The sequence below is a fragment of the Haemorhous mexicanus genome, chromosome 1 (genome assembly GCF_027477595.1).
Source record: "Haemorhous mexicanus isolate bHaeMex1 chromosome 1, bHaeMex1.pri, whole genome shotgun sequence".
Lineage (NCBI taxonomy): Eukaryota > Metazoa > Chordata > Aves > Passeriformes > Fringillidae > Haemorhous > Haemorhous mexicanus.
This window is the reverse complement of record NC_082341.1, coordinates 119,543,919-119,566,031: the sequence shown is the minus strand read 5'-3', so window position 1 is coordinate 119,566,031 and position 22,113 is coordinate 119,543,919. Positions and strand designations below refer to the sequence as shown.

Here is a 22,113-nt window from a genome sequence, read left to right as displayed (position 1 = left end):
TTTTTACCTTCTTACTCTCAAAATAATTTAGCAGCAACAGGTATATCCCATTTCAAATTTCATTTTGGCAGGTTTAAAACCCCACATTCTGCGTCTGCCTCATTCTTTAGACTGTTTTCTGTCATTGTTTCAACCTAAATTGATCTATGTAAACAAGGCAGAAATAGAATTATGTAAAATATTTCAGAGATTTCAGCCATGCCTTCAGTGTTAGCTGTAACACTTCAGTAATCCTACCCGGAACATTGTAAGATAAACCCTAAGGTTATATTTACTCTTCCCATAGCTTCATGCCATTGGCAGGACTGCCTGGCAGCATTACAATTAGAAAAGGAAATGAGTTTACCCTTTCTCCACATCTTGAACTCCTATTTTCTTAATACTTTTTGGTTTGGAACACACTGGGTTGTGCAGAATACAGGAAATTCCTAATTATTCCTAATTTCTCAAATGTAAGTGTTCAATTTGCTATTCTTGGTCACACGGTATTCTAAAATCCACAAAGCTACTAGAAAGTCCCTACTACTGGGCCTGGAATTAAATCTGATAGACACTGTTCTTGCATAGATTGAGAAAATGAACTGGTTCTATTCTTATCATGTCTGAACGTTGATTTTTCATTGCCATTTTATTTTTTCCCCCCTTTGTCTTAATGATCAATCTGCCAATTCTCCATCTCATTACCTTAATTCAAAATTAGAGCAAAGTACTTTCTCAGCTCTATTAATTTTTTATCTCTCACCTTGGTTGCTACTTTTATTTTTAGCTGAAGTTTAACATAAGCTTCTGATTCACATGACACAGTTTATTATACTAATCAGTTCCTTTTGCCCCATTTCTTGTAGAATCTTTATAGTCATGATAATACACCAGGTATCTGTAGGAATTTTGGAAACTTTCTAAAATGTTTGACCATTATTTCACCTAAAAATTCTATGTTGATTTTGCATCTCTTTATTATATTTTCCCACTCCCTGAGATCCAAATACTTAAATTTTGATTTCATGTAATGACATGGATTCCTCAGAGTAGTTTTGTCTATCATTAGAAATCTCCGTTCATATGCAAATCTGCTGATCGAAGCCCATATCAGATTTCTAAAAATACTCTGAAAAAGCCTCATTCCACTTTTTCATTGAGATGACTCTCAAGAAAAAAAAATGAGAAGGAAAAGCAAAGATAGCAACACAATTATTTATTTTTCTTCACACAATACTGCTCAGTACTTTTTATTCCAATGTATTTTTCAATAGCCATATTATCATGTTGCTGTTTCATTCTAGTTCTGTTCTTCAATAGTAGTTTTAGTTCTTGCATTTCCATCCAGACCTTTTGGGTGATAGCACACCATCATGCAAACACAAAAGAAACAAAACACAAGGGAACAAAACAAAATAATTTCAGCCACATTTGACATTGGCTGGGAAGTATTATGTACAACATTTTTTCTCTCTGCACTGGTCATCTGAATGTACTTTTGCCTCTCAAATGCTTTCTATCTGCATTCTATCAGTCTCTACTAGCAAAACCACTTTTCCAATGATTTGCTGCTTCATGTTAGGCAAGGAATATCAAGGTTTTTATTCCCTCACAAGAAAACCTGTTACTGAACAAATCTGTCCTGTGCCATAAAAACCAGAAGCCAACAAAAAAGCATCAGTGGTGGATGCTTTTTTTGCAGGTTTGTGTCCCCTTCCCCTGGACCACAGCTACAGCACTGTAGGTGTGTGGGAAGCAATGTACTGCAGTCATGCATTTTACTTCATGGGAGCCAATTTCTTGTTCTGCATCAAATCAAATCAATGAAATTCAATCACCTGCCTTTAACAGGTTGGATTAACTTTCTTAACATTTCCTGAACTTCAAAACTGATACCTATTGGTTGTATTGGTCTAAGTAAGACCTTCATGATATAAGGAAGAGGGTGAACAACAGTACAACATAAGGGTACTTATTACATTTCAGGTTTCCTCTGCTGAATTCAGCCATATTAGCATGTTCTATCTGTGTTCTGTTTTAATTATATCCCAAGCTCGTGTGGCACCCGAGTCTCCTCTCTTTTTAAGGAGGTTATTTCTTTTGCAAAACCACTGCATTTTCTCAACTTAGCAGTCAATTACACTGCCGGAAAGTTTCCTTGATCAACGTAGACATGAATTGACTGGAAGCACGTCCTAGGGAGCCTTGTTTCTTCCAAGCAGGGAAGGGCGCAGAAGGCTCTGCGCGTCCCGCGTTCCCCTGCGATGGGAAGCGGCTCCTCCATCCCAGCGCGCCCAGGCAGGGCTCGCGAAGCCCGTCCCGGGATTTTTATCGGTGAAGAATTACACGGAGATCTGGGCGCGGAGCCTGCTGTGTCTGCCAGGCGCAGCTCCGCCTCCTCGTCCCGGCTGCGGGGGCGGCGGTACGCTTATCCCGGGACGGGACTCATCCGCGATCTCCGGGACGGCGCCGCCGCCGCGGGCAGGTGAGCGGGGCGGGGGCTCGGGACGGGACGGAGGGCGGCGGGGGGAGGTCCAGCCGCGTTCCAGCACTCCCGTGCTTCAGCGACGATCTGCTGCTCTTAGGGGCCCTTAGAGCCGGACATTGAGGAAACCCTCGAGTCTTCGCGGTGTTGATGTTTGGAAACGCTAAATGACACATCCAGGCGAAGAAAAGGGACAAATGTAGGTGTTGGGCACTTGCGGTATTTTACTTGTGCCTGAGCAGGACAAGTACCAGATCTGAACCTAGATGCTGCTTCTTGTACACCCTCTGCATGCCTCCGATCATGTGTGCTCACAGGTCAGGAAAGCCAACCATGTCTTCGGCTGAATCCCAAGCAGTGTGGCCAGCAGGGTGAGGGAGGTGATCCCACCCCTCTGCTCTGCTCCAGGCGTGAGCCATCACCTGGAGTGCTGATCCAGCTCTGGGGTTCTCAGCCTAGTAAAGACTCGGGCCTGTTGGAACAGGTATAGGGAAGGATCACAAAGATGATCAGAGGACTGTCTTGCGAAGACAGGCTGAGAGAATTTGGATTGTTCAGCCTGATGAAGAGAAAGCCTCAGGGAGCTCTCATTTCAGCCTTTTAGTGTGTGAAAAGGACCTACAAGAGGGCTGGAGAGGGACTTTTTACACAGGCGTGTAACCAGCAGGACAAGAGAGATTGGGTTTGAACTGAAAGAGGACAGTTTAGATTAAATATCAGGAAGAAATCTACTAAAAGAATGATGAGACACTGGACCAGGTTGCTTAGAGCAGTTGTGGATGCTCCATCATTGGCTGTGTTGAAGGTCAGGTTGGATTGGGCTTTGAGCAACCTGGGCTAGTAGAAGGTTGGATTGGGCTTTGGGCAACCTAGGCTAGTAGAAGATGTCACTGCCCGTGACAGGGGGAGTTGGTACCGGATGCTATTTAAGGTCCCTTCCAACCCAAACTATTCTATGATTTTATTATTCTTCTAGCTCTAACCTCCACGTTTCTGGCAACTAAGCTGAGCAAGAATGCTCAGCTAGGGGTAGTGCCTAATACCCACGTGCTCAATCAAACCCAAGTGGGAATTCAGTTATTCATGTTTGCTGAGGCTGTAAATGGGAAACAGTGCTCTGGGTTTAATATTCTCAGTGTGTGAAAAAGGTAGAATGGCTGCAAAAACCTGGGGACTGAGCACTGTAATGGCTGATAATTTCTGTCTGGAGGGGATAGACCATTCCTTTTTGGGTTGGATGTGCTGAATGTGGGGGAACCTCTACAAACACAGGAGGGTACAAGAAGGGTGGATTTATGGAGATAAATAAAGTGGGTAGTGGCAGGGTGAGACCAGGAAGAGAGTTATGGAACTGCCACAAAATGTCCAGGAAGTATAAAACTGGAATTTCATTTACATTGAAAAGCAAGAGGCAGAATTGTAGCTGTTAGATGACTCCTCTCATGAAACAGAACAATTGAGTTTGAGCAAAGAGTAGGAGCCTGCCCCAAGAAAGCAAGTGTCAAAAAATTCTCTCTCCGAGAGTCTGCAGTTACCTTACACTTGCTTCTGTGTAAAGCATCTTCTCCCTATGCTCTTCTAAACTTATTGCCAAGAGCAAACTAGCAAGCAGCAGGACCAAGATTATGACTCTGCAGTCATGACTGAAGGCCAGCTACAAGGTTTTAATTTTAATGTAGTAAGTCTCTTGTGACAGCTTTGTTCTTCCCTGGGATTATAGTGTTGGTAAGATTATCCTTATCAGTAAATGATGCTTCAGCAAGACCTTAGAATCTGAACAACTTGTACTACAGAAGACTTTTGTTGAAAGGGGAGCTCCTCTCCAAGTAGAGAGACAGTAGCTCTGTCTTTCTCTGACATCACCTGTAATTTTACACTGTAGATACAGTGATTACTCTGGAATTTGATAAGCTTTAGAGGTGGAGCCCAAACAAATACCTCACATGTCAACACATATGTTGTTCTGTATAAGAACAATGAAATCACTCAGAACAGTAGCTTCAAGTCCATCAGGAGGTAAGATAACAAAAATGTAGACAATTAAAAAAATGTTTGTTTAGGGTTTTTGTTAAATAATATGACACTATACCCACTTGTTAAACTTTAAGAGGATACTCAGTATTGAGGTATGTTGGAGCTGCTCCTGGTTCAGGTTTGATAAAAGCAGAAGAGAAATTTCTCTCTTAAATTTGACATTTGGGGCAAACCAAAGACATTTTAAATAAATGCGTTTACTTTGTGGGAGCACTCCTGCATTGTATCCTAGTGCATAATCAAGGAGGTTGTTAGTAACAGGCTTGCAATAGGCACTCATATAGTTGTAATAATTTTATATATGGTGTTTGATACAAAGAATGCTTCAAAATTGTATTTGGGGTTTCAGCAGGGAACTGGTGAGACCTAGCTAGTGGAACATGGGAAAACTGAAGTCCTCTCCTGTTGTAGCCCTTTGGTATACTGACAGTAGAGGGATGCATTTGCCATATTGGACTATCATCATGTAGTCCAAATATCAGGGTCCAGGTTTCAGTGATTGGAATTTATTCTTTTCTTATGAAATATTTGAGGTAGTCTGCAATTGAACTGTGAGCGCAGTAACTGAACCATGGTTGAGTACCCAATTTCCATAAGAAGAAGCCATGCTGCTTCTAGTTGTTCCTCAATCAATCATTTATTCTTTTTCTACCCTTGGATTCAGCTGGAATAATGTTGAATTAGCTCGCATCCCACCCATCCAGCTAACTGGCAGAAGGTGAACTAACTCTGTATCTACACAACTACTTTCAGATATCTTTGGTCAAACCTGTACTGTTAAATCTGTTTTGTAGGTTTTAGGTTTTTAAAAAATATGATTTTACACATTGGTGCATTTTACTTTCTTTCTAAAGCTTTTTTCTGGTGTCTGTATTGAACTTAAAATGAGAAATTAGTAAGATGTTAATTTATACTGTAGTCTGTGAACTAACAAAGTTAAGGGTAGTGGTTTTCCAGCCAGAAAGTAATTTTCTGCTGCATAAAAATTGGGTTGGAGGAAGAGGAATCAGTGGAATGTTACATTGTTAAAACTGATCAATGTAAACATCCTATTAATACTAGAAGAAAATTCTGAAAATGCTGAATAATGTAGAACACAGATTCAGTTCTTATTTGGTAGAGATTCCACCACTGATGGATACTTTGTTGTCATGCTAGTTGATGACGTCATTCATTGCATATATGCTGAATTTCAAAGAGATGTATATTTTAATAAAAATGTCAAGTGGCATTGATAATATACGTACACAATACTCATATACCAACCTAAGTTTGGGCTGTTCCCAAGAGTGATATTGGTTGCGCCAGCATTTTCACTGGAATCTCTTCAGCAGGGAGCCAGGAGATCCTGTGGGAGATCAGACTGTGGGGATAAGAACATAGAGTGAATCACTGGTGGAAGGATGACTTTCAAGTAGCAGCTCATGTGTGCCTTAAAGTGACTCTTTAAGAAGCTCCTGTTAAAACTATATGAGCATGAAACCTGTACAAGCTATTAAACCTCTAATTTCTTTAAAGAACGGAAGTGAATTTGTTTACAAGGTCTTTCCCCACGAAATTAGAATGAGTGGCATCAGTTACCAGCTTCTCAGTTATCTTGCCAGAAGTTTATCTGGCTGTTGAGTCTACAATTACTTGTGCTTGGGGACTCTGGAATCATCTTAAATCTTGTTGGTGGATTATATGATCTCTTGTTCATCAGTGATCTGTAAATCCAAATTAATCCCCATATCATATTGAGGTTATTATTGATGCCCTTGCTATGGATATGGACATTTTAACCGTAATTTTAAGACAATTTGGCTGCTGGCTGTAGTAGACTGTGTTCCAGATCTGACTCCCCAATAACAATACAAAATCCACTCACTTCCTTCACCCTATGTTGCTGGCTGAACAAATTATTCCAAGTATTGCTCAGTATTTCTGATTCAGTAACCTGAGGCAAGCCCCCTTAACATGGCCTTCTCCTGGGCTCTGTCAGCACAGAGCTTGGCACACATTGAAGATTTGTAGTCCTTGCTCTTATCGGAATTTTGTAAACAATAACTTACTATGGAGTAGCACCATACAGTCAGTTTTATCCTTCTTAAAAACTATCTAAACAGATATTAAAATATCTGAATCATGCAGACTGTTCCTTTTTTCCTTTCATGTTATTGATAAAATATCTTTTCAGTGAAAATGTCCAGATCTTCCTATATCTTAGTGAGGCACCAGTCATCAGGATATAAACAATTCTATATTAATTCTTGTTACTTTTTGTCATGCTGATTTCATTTGTTTTTTACCACGCTGAGCATCTTTTAACACAGTGCTTGCTTCCTTTTTGTTTACTTCCAGCTTGTGCTCTACCTATGAAACTGCCTTTATCTCAAACCAAGAGTTTTTGCTTTCTCAATCTTCTGATCCTCTCACCCATCTCACTGCAGTGGGGAGCAAGTGAGTGGCTGTGTGGTGCTCACTGGGGTTAAACCAAGCCGTTCTTTTTGGTGGTCACTGAGGAGTTCAAAGGGTTTGAGATAAGGACAGATTTCACTGGGGTGTGGGAGACCAAATTTATAGCTACTACTGCAGCTACCCATACTGCAGGGCTTCCCATGGGGCTTGCTTGCCTTGATGCGTGTTAGGCTCTAGTGCTTGTTCATGGCTGCTTTCCACTTTTGCTGTTTGCTGCACTCCTGGTCAGCCATAATCCTGCAGGGAGCTGTGCTTTATGCCAGTCCACTCCTATATCCTACCCAAAACTTAAAAGAAGGAAAACAGAAGTGTACAGCAGGTTTGCTCATATAAGTACACAGCTGAAGACATAAAGTCAGAGAAGTCTGAGCTTGCTGTATTTTCTGATCCTGCCACTGACTTTGGCACATAGGATTTGTTTCTTGTAGGTACTTGTTCTGGTGGTGGGGCGGAAAAATCCACTCATTAAACAAGTAGCAACCTGATTGAGGCAAAGAAAATCTGTATTCAGTTATGGATTACTGAGCTGGATTGCAATGTTTAAATCTCTGGCTAATGCTCAAGACTCTTTAAAGCAGCCAGCGATGCTGGAGTGCTCTCACATTCCAGTGTAACCACTACCTGCTGCCAGGCAGGTAGGGTCAGCTGTAGGAATGGACTAACTAGGGAGTTGCATGTGGAAAACATACCATGGAGCTCTCCTGGCCTTTTCTAGGGCTGGAAGATCTGAAAGAAAGGTGTTATATGGATAAGGGGTGAAAAGCTGCTTATCCTAGTATTAACAGCAGTACCAAGTGTTGTCCCAAACACTTCCAGGCCTTGCGAAGAAGCCATGATTGCCTTGGTTTTGCTGCTGTCCCTTCAGCTGTTCACTCCCCTGCTAAAAATACTATCCATTTACTCTCTTGAGAGAAATCATTTGACCAGCCATGTTGCAGGGATCCTGAGGCTTTGTTGAACTCCAGTCCTTCTTGTTTCAGCCCCTATTCCATAAATACATGGACAATCTCCTAGCCATCAGCTATCTTAGCATGACAGAGAGACGCAAGATGTTTGAGCCTGTGCTATACCAAAATAAGGATCAGGTGTATTTACAGTAACCTTTTTTCCCAAATTGAGAAACTACAGCTGTATTTTCTTTTTCCTTCTCCATGCAGGATATGATAGGTAGAAAAGAATCCTGTGCTTCAGGACAGTTACCAATGACCAGCCTCAGCTGCCTTTTCTATGCACTGGAAGAATGGACTGTTGCGGAGTTCCTGAAGAAATACCTTTTTCATCTGATCATTGCCTCACTGACAATTAGTGCAATATTAGTTTTTTTTATAGTTCCTTTGACAATCGTCTTTTTCATTTACCTTACTAATATTTTGCTTTTAATATATCAGAGGAACAATGAGTTAAAAGCAGATCCCTTGAGTGATGTTTGGAATAGTGTGAGAAAAACTATAGCAAGCTTTTGGGATTTATATGCAAGAATATGGCATGGTAAGTACAACAGGACTTGTCTGAAGTATTGAATTACAATAAGTGGTAAATACACAGAAGTGTATTTACCACTTATTGTAATTCAATACTTTCAAATTAAAACAGAAGTTTTAATTTTTTTCTTCCATATGGATGCAAATAAGTTACATTTATTATACTTTGTATGGCTTCTTTGAACAACCTGCAGTATAAAACTTTCTCCACGTGCTCCTAGGATACTGCCTGCTCCAATCCCATCCAAATGGCTCATGGCAAGAGCTGTAGCAGGGATGGAAATGAAGGCAGACAAGGTGGAACAGAGCTCTTATTTGGCAAAAGCTGTGTCTTTCCCAAGCCTTTGTATACATTAGCCTTTTAGTCTGGCTCCACCTGAAACCTAAACCAAATGTAGGAAGAGTCATGACAAGGATTCATAGAAGTGCATGTCTGTGAGGAAATTCCCTCCCACTGTGGAGTGAATATATTTAACTCTTGTGGAGAGAACCTCTCTTTGAGATTCTTAAAGATTATGGTTTCAATTTAAACATCTCACCTTCTCTAAAAGAGAAGAACTTTATTATGGAAAATACCAAACTCTTCATTCTCATTGTCACAGAATGGAGATTCATACTTCCAGATTTCAGGAAAGTATCCAGACTGTTGGCCACTATATCTGAAAATGAAGCATTTCAAACTAGTTACTAATTTTTTTTTTTAATGTATTATTATTGAACTGTTTACAAAAGTTCCTAATGGGGAACAATTACTTTAGTTCCCTCACTGCGAAAAATGTCAGGTTCAAGTCTGATCTCATGATTAAACTGACCAACAAATCAGTCTAGTGATATGCTGTGATGTCTGAGGGACTTTCTTGGTGCTATTGACCAAAAGATCCATCCAGAACTTAATTATTTTGAAAGCTACTACAGAGACTTTCAGAAGTCTCTGAAGGCCACTTAAAAAATCTCTAAACTGCCAGATAATTTACATATATCATTGTCAGTGTATTGCTTTCCATCCCAAACAGGTTATGAGCTTCATGGTGTGAAAAACCTCCCAGAAGGACCAGGCATTCTTGTGTATTACCATGGAGCTATTCCTATAGACTACCTTTACTTTTTGTCTAGGCTGTTTCTGTGGAAGAAAAGACTTTGCCTGTCAGTAGCTGATCATTTTGTGTTTCGTTTACCAGGTAAGAACCTGTTCTCTTGTATTTAAGCTTCTTGGATTCAGAACCTGTCCTGGTTTTGGTGAACTTTACATTTACTATACTTGAAAGAGAGCTTTTAAAATAAAAGAATGCTTTTAGATTTTTTTAAATGAAAAGTTGGTAGATGTAACAGGACAAACAGAGTAGCATTATCCTGTCTTTTCAGTGAAAATATTGGTAAACCCTCCGAAGCCAACAAACAGACATTATAATCCTTTTGGGATGGAATGTCATCCCTCAGTAGGAAGTGCTGGATAGGACTCTGCTATTGACCTAGTTCTGGCCTGTCAGGAGAAGAGAAACACAAGGCATAAAGAAGAGTGTCCAGAAGGAATAGCAGAGGAATTATTTAAAGGCACCTTTATGCCACTAATATTGAAAGCTGTTTTAATATAGAGAATAGAGGAAGGTATTTAGAAGGACACTCTATGGAAAACAAAGTTTTCCTGAAAACAAGCATTATAAACTCAAGTAAATTTGATGCTAAAACTATATTCAAGTATTCCCAGAAAGATTACAATAATTGTCTTAAGGCATACTTAGTAAATACTGAGCATATTGGAAGTAAGAAGTCATCAAAAGATGGTTGGCTTTTAAGAGTACCCTCAAAAAAAAGAGAAAGTTTAGCAAAATGTTGCAAGGGAGACTTATTTTTTTAAGAAATAAATAAGAGGGTACTGTTCAAATTGAAGTGTCCCTAGCATTTTTATTACAAATATAAAATACACATTTGTTGTGATTAAGCAACACTCTCGGCTGTGCAGTTCCTGGACTACTGGTGTGTATATAACATATTGATTTCATTATGTTCATACTGGAGCAACAAAATGTGGCAAATGCTGTGTCAGCCTTCAAAAAGGCTATAAAAAGACATCTGGTAAGAAAGTCTACAAATAATTGAAGTTAGACCTCCCCACTGCAATAGCACAAAATGTGGCTAAAAGTGAAATTCCTCCTTAACCTTATGTTGTCTACTCTGCTACTTTTTGCAAAGAAATGTTACACTTCACAGATTGGTTCTTTAAAGAATGCTTATGAGCATATGCTGGACCTCAGTTCAGTTTATTTACAGGATTAATTACAGTTACAGGAGATTTCTTCTTGTGAATTAATAAGTCTCTCCATCTCAGAATAGCTGTTAAGTAAAAAAGTTACAAATAAAAGGACAAGGATGATTCAGAGGTGTGGTGTGGCTTCCTTTGAAGAGCTTGGACATCAGACAGAAGCCTTGCATGGCTGAGGGATAAAAAAATTCTGTGAGACCTAGAAAAGGGGAATAAGAAGTGATAATATTTTCATGTGATACATTATAATTCTCACAATTTTAAAGCCAAGCAAATGAAGAACCTCTTTGCTTAATAACAATATGCTATTTCTCACTTTAGGATGAAACATATGAGTTCACAAAAGGATTAAACAAAGTCAACATCTGTCTTTGACAGAAAGATCTATTAAGCATGATACCTTGGATAAGATTGAATACAATTAAATTACAGGATTCAGCACTGTGTTATCTATTGTCTTCCAAAGTTTTTGTTGCAGACTTCTGTCAGTGCAGAGCTGTTGCTTCCATTTATTAATATAAAAAATTATTTTGAAACTATGCTCTTTGAACAGGGAATTTAGAAATTTGTGGAAATGCTTGTTTGCTTTCTATCAGAGTTCCAAACTGATATATTTAAAATATGAAGATAATATTAGAAAGCATAGAGTACTTCTATGGTTCTCAATCTGTCTTTTAGAGAAATCCCAGTTATGGAAACAGAGGAAGGAGATTCACTGTGATTAATTCATTCATGTGGTACTGAAATTGCCCTGCTAGTTTCTGTCATTCATGCATCTTGAGAGTCTTAAAACAGTTTAATTTGATCCACATAGTTTGCAATTTTACCACAAAATACTCAATTAAACAACTCAAAACTCAATGGTTAAAATGTTAAATTTCAGATTTTAAAAGAAGACCAAAAATAGCTGCTTGTCAGGTATTTTTTTTTGTACCAATCTTTATTGTACTGATCTTTTCTCTGTGTTAAAACATGTAAAAAGAAGGAGACAGGAATAGATTCTTATTTTCTGATTTCTAGCTATGACCCACAAGTTTTGTTGACATAATTTGGTTGATAATTATGAAAGATAGCATGTGGAAGCACTTTTTAATTGAAGTGTCCTGACAATATGGTTCATCTTCATAATATTTGGGCAAAAATGTTGTCACATATTTGTCATTTTGCCAGCATTTACTCTGTAGGTGACTAACTTCCTTCGTAAAAATTTGTCTTAGTCTAAATATATAAATATAAATATATAGCTACTAGATTTTAATTTAGCTGTAATCTGGCTCCTCCATGCAAACAGCATTTGGGACATATATTTTTATATTAAATGTACATTTGCTCCTTGTTTATTTCAGGACTTAGATTGTTGTTGGGAGTGACGGGTGTCATACCTGGTACAAGGGAGGAGTGTCTTGTTGCCCTGAAGAATGGATACTTGGTGTCCATCTCACCGGGTGGAGTTCGAGAAGCGCTGTTCAGCGACGAAAGTTATCAGCTCATGTGGGGAAATCGAAAAGGCTTTGCTCAGGTCGCTCTAGAAGCAAAAGTGGTGAGTGCCATATGCTACCAACCCCAGTTTATGCTTTCTGCATATCTGCTTCATTATAAAATACAGCTTAGGAGCATTTGTTGGAAAATCCTCCAGAAGAAATGGTTGGAAAGTAAAGATTTAATTTCCTTTTCCCATCACTTTTCTCGAGCATATTCATTCACAAGGAGCAAGAGTTATGTGGAATTCTCAAACTTTTTCTTGACTGTTCCAAAGCACCCATATCTGTGGTTCCATGTCTGCAGTTCCATCATGCAGGCATCCAGTGTTTCATCTTGATTGTATTTCAAGAATCTTCACTGTGGTCCTTCTCCATACTGCCCTAAGGTTTCATTCTTTTTTCTTATCCCAATAGACTTACATGTTTCTTTTACTTCCACATATCCAGCCATTTCCTTATTGTTCTTTAATGTATTATCCTTATCATTCTTATTTATTCTGAAGGTCTCGGATTTTGTCCTTACTTTTACTTTTCTTCATGTATGTGAAAGATTGCATCAAACAACTCAAGGTTCTGAGTTTGAATTGTGTGCGCCCTTTTGATGCAGTTTGTGTATTTCCCTCACCATGCTTTCATTCCCATCAAGGAACATGTTAGAATACTGGCACTGCATTCCTTCTGGCTGAAACTAAACCAAAATTGGAACCTAATACTCTGCAGTGTCAAACGGTCTTCAGTCAATGGTAGCAAACAAGAACTAGTTCTAGATAAAAGCAGAGTGCTGAAGTCTGTTCAGTGTGGATGTCAGATTCTCAGCATCCTCTAGGCATGCACTTCTCTTGATTTGCACTCCACCAATGTACTCATGGCCAAGGTTTCAGTGAGTTTCCATATGGATGATGATCTACAAATACAACCTCCTACCACTAGGTCTGACTTCTTGTATCTAAATCTATGTGGCAGACTGTTTTTCTGATACAGTCTCTGGGAAATTATTTTATTTGGGGTGGCATGCAGCTGAAAGAGCAGCAACCCTGTCTTTTTCCTAACTGCTCTCCTTATCATCATCACCACCTCAAGACACAAGTTTTCTGCCTTAATTTAGACTTAGCATACCTAGTGATTTTTGTGTCTGACAATACTGGTGCAAATCCAGGCTTTATCTGTTCTGCCATGCACTTTCTGCTGCTTTCTCATGAGCTGCACAACCATCACTTTTTCCTCATGTTCTTATGAATATCTCATCACTTGCAGTGCTCTTTGATCTTCCACATAAAGTTTTCTGTCTATACAGGGAGTTGAGTTCTTCCCATGAAACTTTAATTTCTTAACATCCCTTTTTATGCAGTTATATCACTTTTGCACCTCATCTGATTTGTTGCTACTCAAACTTTTTTTTGGTCTCTTGTGCTATGGCTCCTAGTACAAAGGCTCTGAAGGTGCAAAATGCATGCTTTAGGTTAATATTTCTTCATAACTCTATCTCTAAATCATTGTGGGGAGATACTTAAAGACTAGAATAAAATTAGGGGCATTTACCCAATGTATAAAATAATTTTAGGCCTGGAATCCTGTTTCCACATCTTGTCTTATGTGGCCTTTTAAATGTCAGGTTTTAGGTCATTCTGTTCTGTTTCCTGTCCTTTTTCTCAAAAGGGTAAATGTTAGTCATAATACTTCATATACTGTGTGGGCCTGTGCACCACCACTACAGGGAAAGTATTGGAATGTGGTGGGATAAACTCAGTCAAATTTATATGGGCATCTTGAGTTCCCTAATAGTCTTCTTATATATTAAAGAAATAATATGCTGAAACAGTTAGAAAGAGTTATCACTTTAAAAACTTGAGAGATTTCTATTGATTTTCCTTTCATCTCTGTCTTTCAAGCTACTTCAAACATCTGGAAAAACTTTTGCTAGATGCTCTCCCTTCACCTGGAACCTTACAGTAATGCAATGTAACAGGTTGTGGATTTTTAAATAGAAATTGAAATGAGAAGCTCTGAGTGCCCTTACATAGATTGCCACCCCGATCAAAACACATCACAAGAATCCTTGCTAGTAATTCTCCTAATTCTACTAGTCTTCCATAAATGGAAGAAGTAGACATGGAAATAACTGAATAGTGGTAAATAATATTGTTTCCTCCTTTTCTTGACAAAATTTGTGTTTGGTTTTTGATGGAGGTTTTTAAAATTTTATCTATTGAATTAGGTACTCTTTGAGGGTAAGGTTCTTGCAGTATGAAAGGGTCTTGTGGTCCTTTCCATGTTTGTTAAAAGAGGCACTATGTACCAGGAGGTACTGTTACCAGGAGGGCAGAGAGAGTATATTATCCTTTCACACCTACTAGCCTGGGCTTACCTTTACATTGTTGGCAGTTCTTATATCTCTTTTTATTACCCCCATTCAGCTTTGTGGTTTTTTATGATCAGGAAGTCATGATGAACATTGCTGTAATTAGCTGGCAAGCTCCACTGAATTTTGGGCATCATTGATATTTCTCTGGAAATCTGGAATCAGACCAACCTTAGAAAACTAAACACTTAAAAAAAAGGGAACTGCTGTGCATTTAACAGTAGAGGGGGCAATATTAACCTTATATATCACTTCTTATATAAACTTAAATCCACAGTAGTCACTGGATCCCATCTTTTGACACATTTCAAGTTTGATTATTTGTTCTTGCTGCATCCTTTTCAAGACTAGTCAGGCCAGACTAGTCTTCCTGGTTGACCAAAGACTGGGGTGTAGTGGATGCCAGGCACCCATCAAAGCCTCTCTACCACTGCCCTCCACAAGTGGACAGGGGAGAGAAAATAAAGCAAAAGATTCATGAGCTGAGGTAAAGACTGGGAGAAATCACTCACCATTATACCATTATGAGCAAACAAGACTCAACTTAAATGCAATTAATTGCATTGATTAGCAACAAAATCAGAGCAAGACAATGAGAAGTAAAGTAAAAGTTGTAAAAACACCTCTTGCCCCACCTCTCCCTTCTTTCTTGGCTCTACCTCCTTCCATGCAGTGGCACAGGCAAATGGGGAGTGGGCGTCATGGCCAGTTTGTTGTTTCTGCCACTGCTCAGAGAGAAGAGTACTTCTCCTGTTCTAGCATGGGATCCATACCACAGGAGACAAACTTCAAATTGAGTCCATCCCCTGTGCAACAGGTTCTCCATGAATATGTGAGTCACTTTTCCACAGGGTGCAGTCCTTCAGGCACAGCCTGCTCCAGTGAGGGTCCCCCTCAGGGTCACAAGTCCTTCTAGGAAATCTGCTCCAGCGTGGGCTTCTCTCTCTGTGAGTCTGCAGACCCCTGCCTGGAGCCTGCTCCAGCACTGCTTTCCTACAGCTACACAGCCCTCTTTGAGGCATCCATGCTCTGGTGTGGGTCTCCTCCATGGGTGGATCTCTGCATTGCTGTGGTCTTCCATGGGCTGCAGGGGCACAGCTGCCTCACCATGGGCTGCAGGGAAATCTCTCTGCTCTGGAGCACCTCCTCCCCCTCCTTTTGCATTGACCTTGGTGTCCTCAGGGCTGTCCCTCTCACATTTTCTCACCCTGTTCTTCTCTGTCTGCAATTACCATATGCACAATAATTTTTTCCTTCTTAAATATGTTATCACAGAGGTGTTATGATCATTCCTGATGGGCTTGGTCTTGGCACGCAGCTTATCCGTCCTGGAGCCAGCTGACACTGCCTCGGCCAGACATGGGGGAAGCTTCTGGCAGCTTCTCACAGAAGCCACCCCTGTAGCTCCCCTCTCTACCAAAATCTGGTTACCAAAACCAAATACACTGGGGATAGACTCATCCAGATATCAGAACTTGTTCTATTATGTAGCAATTAATATAAATTTGCTAATAGTTACTCAGATATCATGAATAAAAGCAAGATAGAATTATAAGGGTATTTTAAAAGTTTCTCTACATACAATGTAGTTCTCAACCAAAGAACTACACACACTTTATCAAAATGACTGCATGGTGGTTAATAACCTGTCACAGATTACTTGAATGGAGATTTCAAGACAAAACCTACTTTATATATGAATAGACATTCCCATCCATCATATAATATTACAGAAGTTCAATAGTTCTTCCACTGAAAAAGTTGAAGAAAAGCAAACAAGGAAGGTAGTTTCAGCCTCAGTCCTTACCTGTGAAGTTTCTACATTTGGTTTCCACTTCATTTTGTGTAACTACTCTGCTTAACAGGAGTCAGAGTGTTGCTATTTAATGTTATGACTCAGTGTACCTCTAGGACAGATATTTGTTTTAGTCAAATTCATCCATGACTTTCAGAAATACTCTGTCTATGGCTCTGTTTTTACAGGCTAAAAGGGAGGGATCATTATTTCTGAAGATCCCTGAATTTTACCTGTGCCAAAAACTTCCTTCGAGCTGAGTTAGGTGAAAAATAAACAGGAACTATGATTTATAAAATTCTCTTGTATGGGCAAGGGGTTTGGACTCCCTTATCTCCAGAGGTCTCTTCCAACCTCAACTATCCTGTAATTCTGTGATTTTCAAGCTGGCTGGGGGTGCTCCAGCTCAATTCCAGCACAGCAAGTATAAATGTGTGGGTTACTGCAGATCTGGTTGTGCTGCTTTACAAATGTAAGATTTTATGTGCATACCTGTGTTTTCCAGCTTAGGGACTGAATGTTCCTGCCTACCCTGCACCTCAATTGCACTCTCATTGTATGACAGTAACTTCTGTAGTTGCCAGATTTCTTTATAGCCTACCATATGTTTTTCTTGTACTATTCCTAAAATTTGAAGTGCTTTGTCTGTGTGACAAATAGGTTTCAAATATTTTACATCTTAGATGTACAGTATTCAATTAACAGCTGAAACAAAGTGTGGTATTTTTAGTGTCCAGTACTTATATATTTTAAAAAGACATTACTGAGTACTTTTTAAGGGTTTATTTCTAACAATTTCCATTAATTTTGCATTCTGAAAGGTTTACTATTACAGCTTTATGCATGTTTAATACTTTTGTTCTCCCTCAGGTATTTTTTTCCTTTTAATGCTTTCTATCACTATGAGTTATTTGTTAGGCTCTAGTTAGGTTTTTTTCCTGCTTGTTTTTTTCTCATCCTGCAGCTTCTGTTCTGTGGTAGTGATTCTTAACAGTAGAAAAGTCTTCTTTCATTACCTTCTGGACAAGTTGTTCCAACAACCTGTTCAAATTAGAATTCCAGAAAAAGGAAGAGGGACAATAGAGGAGAAACAAGTCTTTGCATACATGGATACAACTACTGTCAGTCTGTCTACAAACTATGAAATCTTACCTCAGGCTGTAAGGCATGACTGTTTCAAGTGCAGGTATCTCAAGCGTGTCTCTTTTCAGTCACAAAGATGAAGTGAACTTGTTCTCTAAGTGCCTAAGGATCCACCCTCAGAAGGTGTGTAGTCCAGGTCAGTGAGGACACACCACTGCCTTTTTTTGTCTCAGGGATCTGCAGACGTCTTTTCCATTGAAGTCCAAACATTACTGCTTCAGTTAGACCCTATTTGAGAAGTAGATGAGATGAGCGAACTGTGAATGTCTGCTTGCTTTCTGCAAGACTTCACAAACTGAATACTTTCCTATTCACCACTTATGATGAAAGCTTTAGACAAAGAAACCATAGAAATTTGTTTAATGTTCCAGTCAGTGATATTGCAGTAAATACATAACATAGAAGTTATATAAAACCTAGTACAATGTCATTTTACTTACAGATTGTGACTTTAAAACAATGTTTATGGCAGCTGAAAATAGCACTTTATTTCTATTCTGGAGTTTTTAAAATCAAGATTCCTTGTTTACTACTTAACTAACTGGTAATTACCCTCTGTATTGAGTGATTTTCTTACCTGCATTAGCAAGCACTAAAGCAAAAATTCAAGTCTAGTATAACATTTCCACCTTTTTATTTTTTTTTCTACTTCCTTAGCCCATCATTCCAATGTATACTCAAAATGTCCGTGAAGGCTACAGGATGTTTAAAGAAAGAAGTAAGAACTTAAAAATACATTTTATGTATTTTGAATGTTTTATCTTTTTTCTCTCAGATTTCTCTTGCTTTTATCTTAGATTTTGCTTTTCAGACTTTTGCTTACTTTGGATTCTCTAACACTTGCTGTGGGTCAGAGGTAGCTCAAGTTTGGAAATAGCTTGTGCATAAATGGTTTGTGTGTGTGATTTGTCTTATTTCTTGGCCTATTTGAATTATTTCTCTGGTCTATTAAGTCCATCAAGCTTTGTTTTGGTGGACAATTGCATCAATCCTGTAACAACTTCCTGACTCTCAAATAAAGCATGTACTTTCAAGAAATATCCTACATAATCAGATTTCATGTTTGGATTGTGTTTACTGTTTCTATAATCTCACTTCTTCCTCCCATAAACCATTTCAGGATTTTTTAGACAGTTATATGAAAGCACTCGATTGCCTTTTACTCCTCCATACGGAGGACTTCCAGTTAAATTTCGCACATACATTGGGAAGCCAATCCCTTATGACCCGAATATAACTGCAGAGGAATTAGTTGAAAAGGTAAGTTCTCTCTCCTTGCAATATTGAACTACACACTTTGCCCTCTTCTATAGGTGCACTTGAAACCAGTTTTTTGCATGCTTGAATAAAGACAAATACACTTTTACTAACTTGTTCACCCATGGGCAGTTGAGGTTTGGGATCATTTAATGTATCATTTAACAAATATCTACCAGTAAATATTGACATAGTAACAGTTGACTGAGATACCCTCATCCTTTCCAAATGTATGAGCTCTGTCTTCTTGTTTTGTTGACTTTGTTTCTCCCATGCCTTTGATAACTTTGATAATAATTATGATAATGGAAATGATGTAAATTATGTTTTAAATGCAGTTTTCAGTAATTCTGAAAATAAATTTAATAAATAACAAGTAACTTTGAGAATCTTCACCAAATAGCATAGGGCTCTAGAAGCAAAGTTGTTCAAGAGCTTCAGTCTCATTGTCAAAATGAAAATGTTAAAAAGTTGCATGCAAGATATAAAAATGTTTTGAGCACCTACAGTTTGGTGAAATTAATGATGCCCAAGAGCATAAAAGTATTTATAGATCTAGAGTTTATGCATGTTTCAAAATATAAAGCTAAACTGAAAATACAGCTTTAAAATTTTTCATGGGAGATGAAAGGAGGAAAAAAAATCTGCTACAACCTAGAAATACACAAAAAAAGTCAACTGTCAGAAATCACTTACTAAAAAACACCTTGCTGCACCCAAAAAGATGCAACAAGGCTAGTTTTTCTTCTTTTGTTTTTTTTTTTTTTTCCTTTTTTAAGGGTCTACTGCAGGTTATGCTGAGCTTCACAAAAGTGAAACCAGAAAGACAGGTTTGGTCTGTCACAAGGGAACAGCTCCAACAAGCTGTAGAGTTTGCTCTTAGCATCTTTAGGAGGCTGGAAGCAATACGACTGCCCTTATGGTTATTCATATTCTTGTATTTTAGGGGAACAGTATTTTGTGTACCTCCAAAAGTGAAATTGAAATTTCCCATCATACTGATTTACCTTATAAAGGCAAGCCTTTGGCTGCCCCCTTTGACCACCACCCACTTTGCTGGGAGTACAGTTAGGTCTTCTGTGGGTGATATTACTTAAAAAAAAGGTAATTTAAATGAGGTTTGAGGTGAGCAGTGGCCTGGCTGACCTCTCTCTGATCCTGCCCTGCAAAGGAGTTAGGATGTGAATCTGTCAGGAAAGGTTACGTTACTCTTTTCTAATATTCACAGTGATATTCTACTATAACTCTGGGGTAGATCAGTGGAGTATGTAGCTACCCTTATTTCAAGTTTAAATATATGAGGGAAATCAAAATTAGATAATTTCTTATTTCTTTTAGAAATAAGAAATAGAATATTGTACTCATTCTCTTCCTAAACTTGCATTTGAATCTCATGTAAAGAGTATTATGAATTTTCTTATTATGTGCATGCTGTATATGATAAAATTATGGGAGAATTCATGTTGTGAAGGACAGACAGAGGTTCCTACTACAAATTCCTAGTCCAAGATAGGTCAGCCAGAAGATCAGATGAGATGAGTCAGGCTTTATCCATCACTTTTTTGATGAAAATTTTCAGGGATGGGAAATTGCAGAGACTTAATGTTTGAATGTGTTAAAGGCTACTTTGCCTAAGTATGTCCACATTTGATACATCTCAATAATTTCAGCCTACCCAAAATGCAGTAATTGTTTTTGTTTCTTTCTTTTCCAAGAATTGTGTCATTAGGACAGCTAGTTAATATAAAACACGATTATTTTCTTACAGTAGAGCTACGTGTGAAATTTCCCTCTTGAACCTCTGAGAAGTTAGTGATTATACTTTTCTTCCATGTAAAAAAAAGGTCTTTAAAGGCAAATTTCTCTTCTCCTTTCAGACAAAGACTGCTGTCCAGGATCTCATAAGCAAGCACCAAACAATCCCAGGCAGCATATGGAAGGCTTTACTGGAGAGATTTGATAAACGTCGTAAAAGTGATTAGAATGCTCATGTTAATTGCATTGGTTTTACAGCATACAGTAAAAAACAATTTCCTACAGCACTGGTAACTAATAGTTGGTGTTAACCAGTTTAAATTACAAATTTCAACAGATTTGGTGGAAGAAAACAATTAATCTCTAGAAAGTTCCCCCATGTCTTTGAGAATATCCTGAACAAAGAAAGACTGATGAAGATGACTTATGCATAATAGCAATGCAACAGCTAAATTCCCCCAAAGGAAATCATGGAGCCAAGATTTTCCTGGTTCCTAAAGCAAGAACTTACATCTGAGGGCTTTAGTGGTGTTGTCTAGATCTGTGTGTTTGTGTTTTGAGCACAGTCTGGTCTCAGAGCTGAGCCTCAGGGTTGGCGTTGTCCCACCAGAGACCACCCCATGGCAGGCACCATCTCCGATGGAACCCAAGCAAGACATGTCAGAACAGTCTTGCTTTAGATAATCAACTACTGCTTACACCATTCTCCTGGAGTATACAAAAAGAGACAACCCCTTTAAAACAGATGTTAGACTCCTTCAAACACATCAGTTTACTAGTATGAATCCTGGAAAGCAGGACTGTGTGCATCCAAGACTTCTTCCCCACAGAAAAAGTTTTTACAAAGAGAGGCAAAAAAAGCTTTAGTTCAGTGTAGCAAATATTGCAAATCCATGTAGAAAGTAGTTTCAAGTCTGAGCTGGTTTGTGCATGCTCTATTGCACCACACAATAGTTGCTTAGTGGATGAGGCTGCCTCAGCCTGAAAACCCCTGGATATGGTGTGTGCAGTATGGTTGTGCTGTATTTACTCAAATCTCCCTGTGACCAGGCTCAGGGGGAGCTTTCTCAGGCAATGCATCTTTGAGGCTTGTCATCACTGGTGGTTTGCCTAAAAATGCAGTAGTGCAACACTGCCAGTCACATTGAACCAAAATGCCTGTTTGGAAAGGCAGTTTTGTCTTCCTAATGCAGCTTGTGGAAAACTGAGAGTTAGTACAAAGCAGAATGTGTTTTTACAGGCTATGGGATGTTGTTACTGGTGGGAGTGGGACAACTCTGTGTAATCTATCCAATATGCCACTAAATGCAGCCAAGTCTTAACTTCAAAGAGCAAGATAGGTAATTTTTGTGCCTCGTTTTCCTTCATGTACTTTTAATATGTTAATAACCTTTCCTCTAAACATCCTAAAAGGTTACATAGCATCTAAGGAAATATATGTAATGTTTGCCCATTTTTCAGTAGAAAACTAAATCTGCTCTTTGGATTAAAATAAATTCTTCCCTGACCCTGCCTCTTCACAAGTATTTCTTGCACATCTGGTGAAGGGAGAAGGATGGACAGGTGAGTTATTTCCCTGGACCAAAAATACAGGAATCCTGTCAAATCCTGTCAACCCTCAAATCTG

At 38.8% G+C, this 22,113-nt stretch overlaps 2 protein-coding genes across 7 annotated transcripts in view; one reads left to right on the top strand and one right to left on the bottom strand.

Annotated features, from left to right (window-relative positions):
- The window catches only part of TGS1 (trimethylguanosine synthase 1), a 68,606-nt gene extending 50,846 nt beyond the window's left edge, over window positions 1-17,760 (bottom strand). The window contains exons 1-4 of one of the 5 annotated variants that reach the window (XM_059860697.1): window positions 17,484-17,521; window positions 12,079-12,182; window positions 8,976-9,095; window positions 5,765-5,861 (exon numbers count right to left, since the gene is read on the bottom strand). The gene's annotated coding sequence lies outside the window, so the exon portion shown is untranslated. Of the gene's footprint in view, window positions 1-5,764; window positions 5,862-8,975; window positions 9,096-12,078; window positions 12,222-17,483 lie in introns of those variants that run through there. The other 4 variants (XM_059860704.1, XM_059860682.1, XM_059860689.1 and 1 more) reach the window with 4 other exon arrangements.
- LOC132334640 (transmembrane protein 68-like) lies at window positions 2,330-21,998 on the top strand. 2 transcript variants are annotated; one of them, XM_059860741.1, is made up of 7 exons: window positions 2,330-2,464; window positions 8,113-8,443; window positions 9,450-9,614; window positions 12,043-12,236; window positions 18,132-18,192; window positions 18,595-18,734; window positions 20,609-21,998. In XM_059860741.1, exons 2-7 carry the CDS (start codon window positions 8,116-8,118, stop codon window positions 20,711-20,713), a joined length of 993 nt encoding a protein of 330 aa, XP_059716724.1. In that variant the 5' UTR covers window positions 2,330-2,464; window positions 8,113-8,115; the 3' UTR covers window positions 20,714-21,998. The 2 variants fall into 2 exon arrangements, with proteins under 2 accessions (XP_059716724.1, XP_059716729.1); XM_059860746.1 differs by having other exon boundaries at window positions 2,343-2,663.
- Window positions 21,999-22,113: the final 115 nt, after the last annotated feature.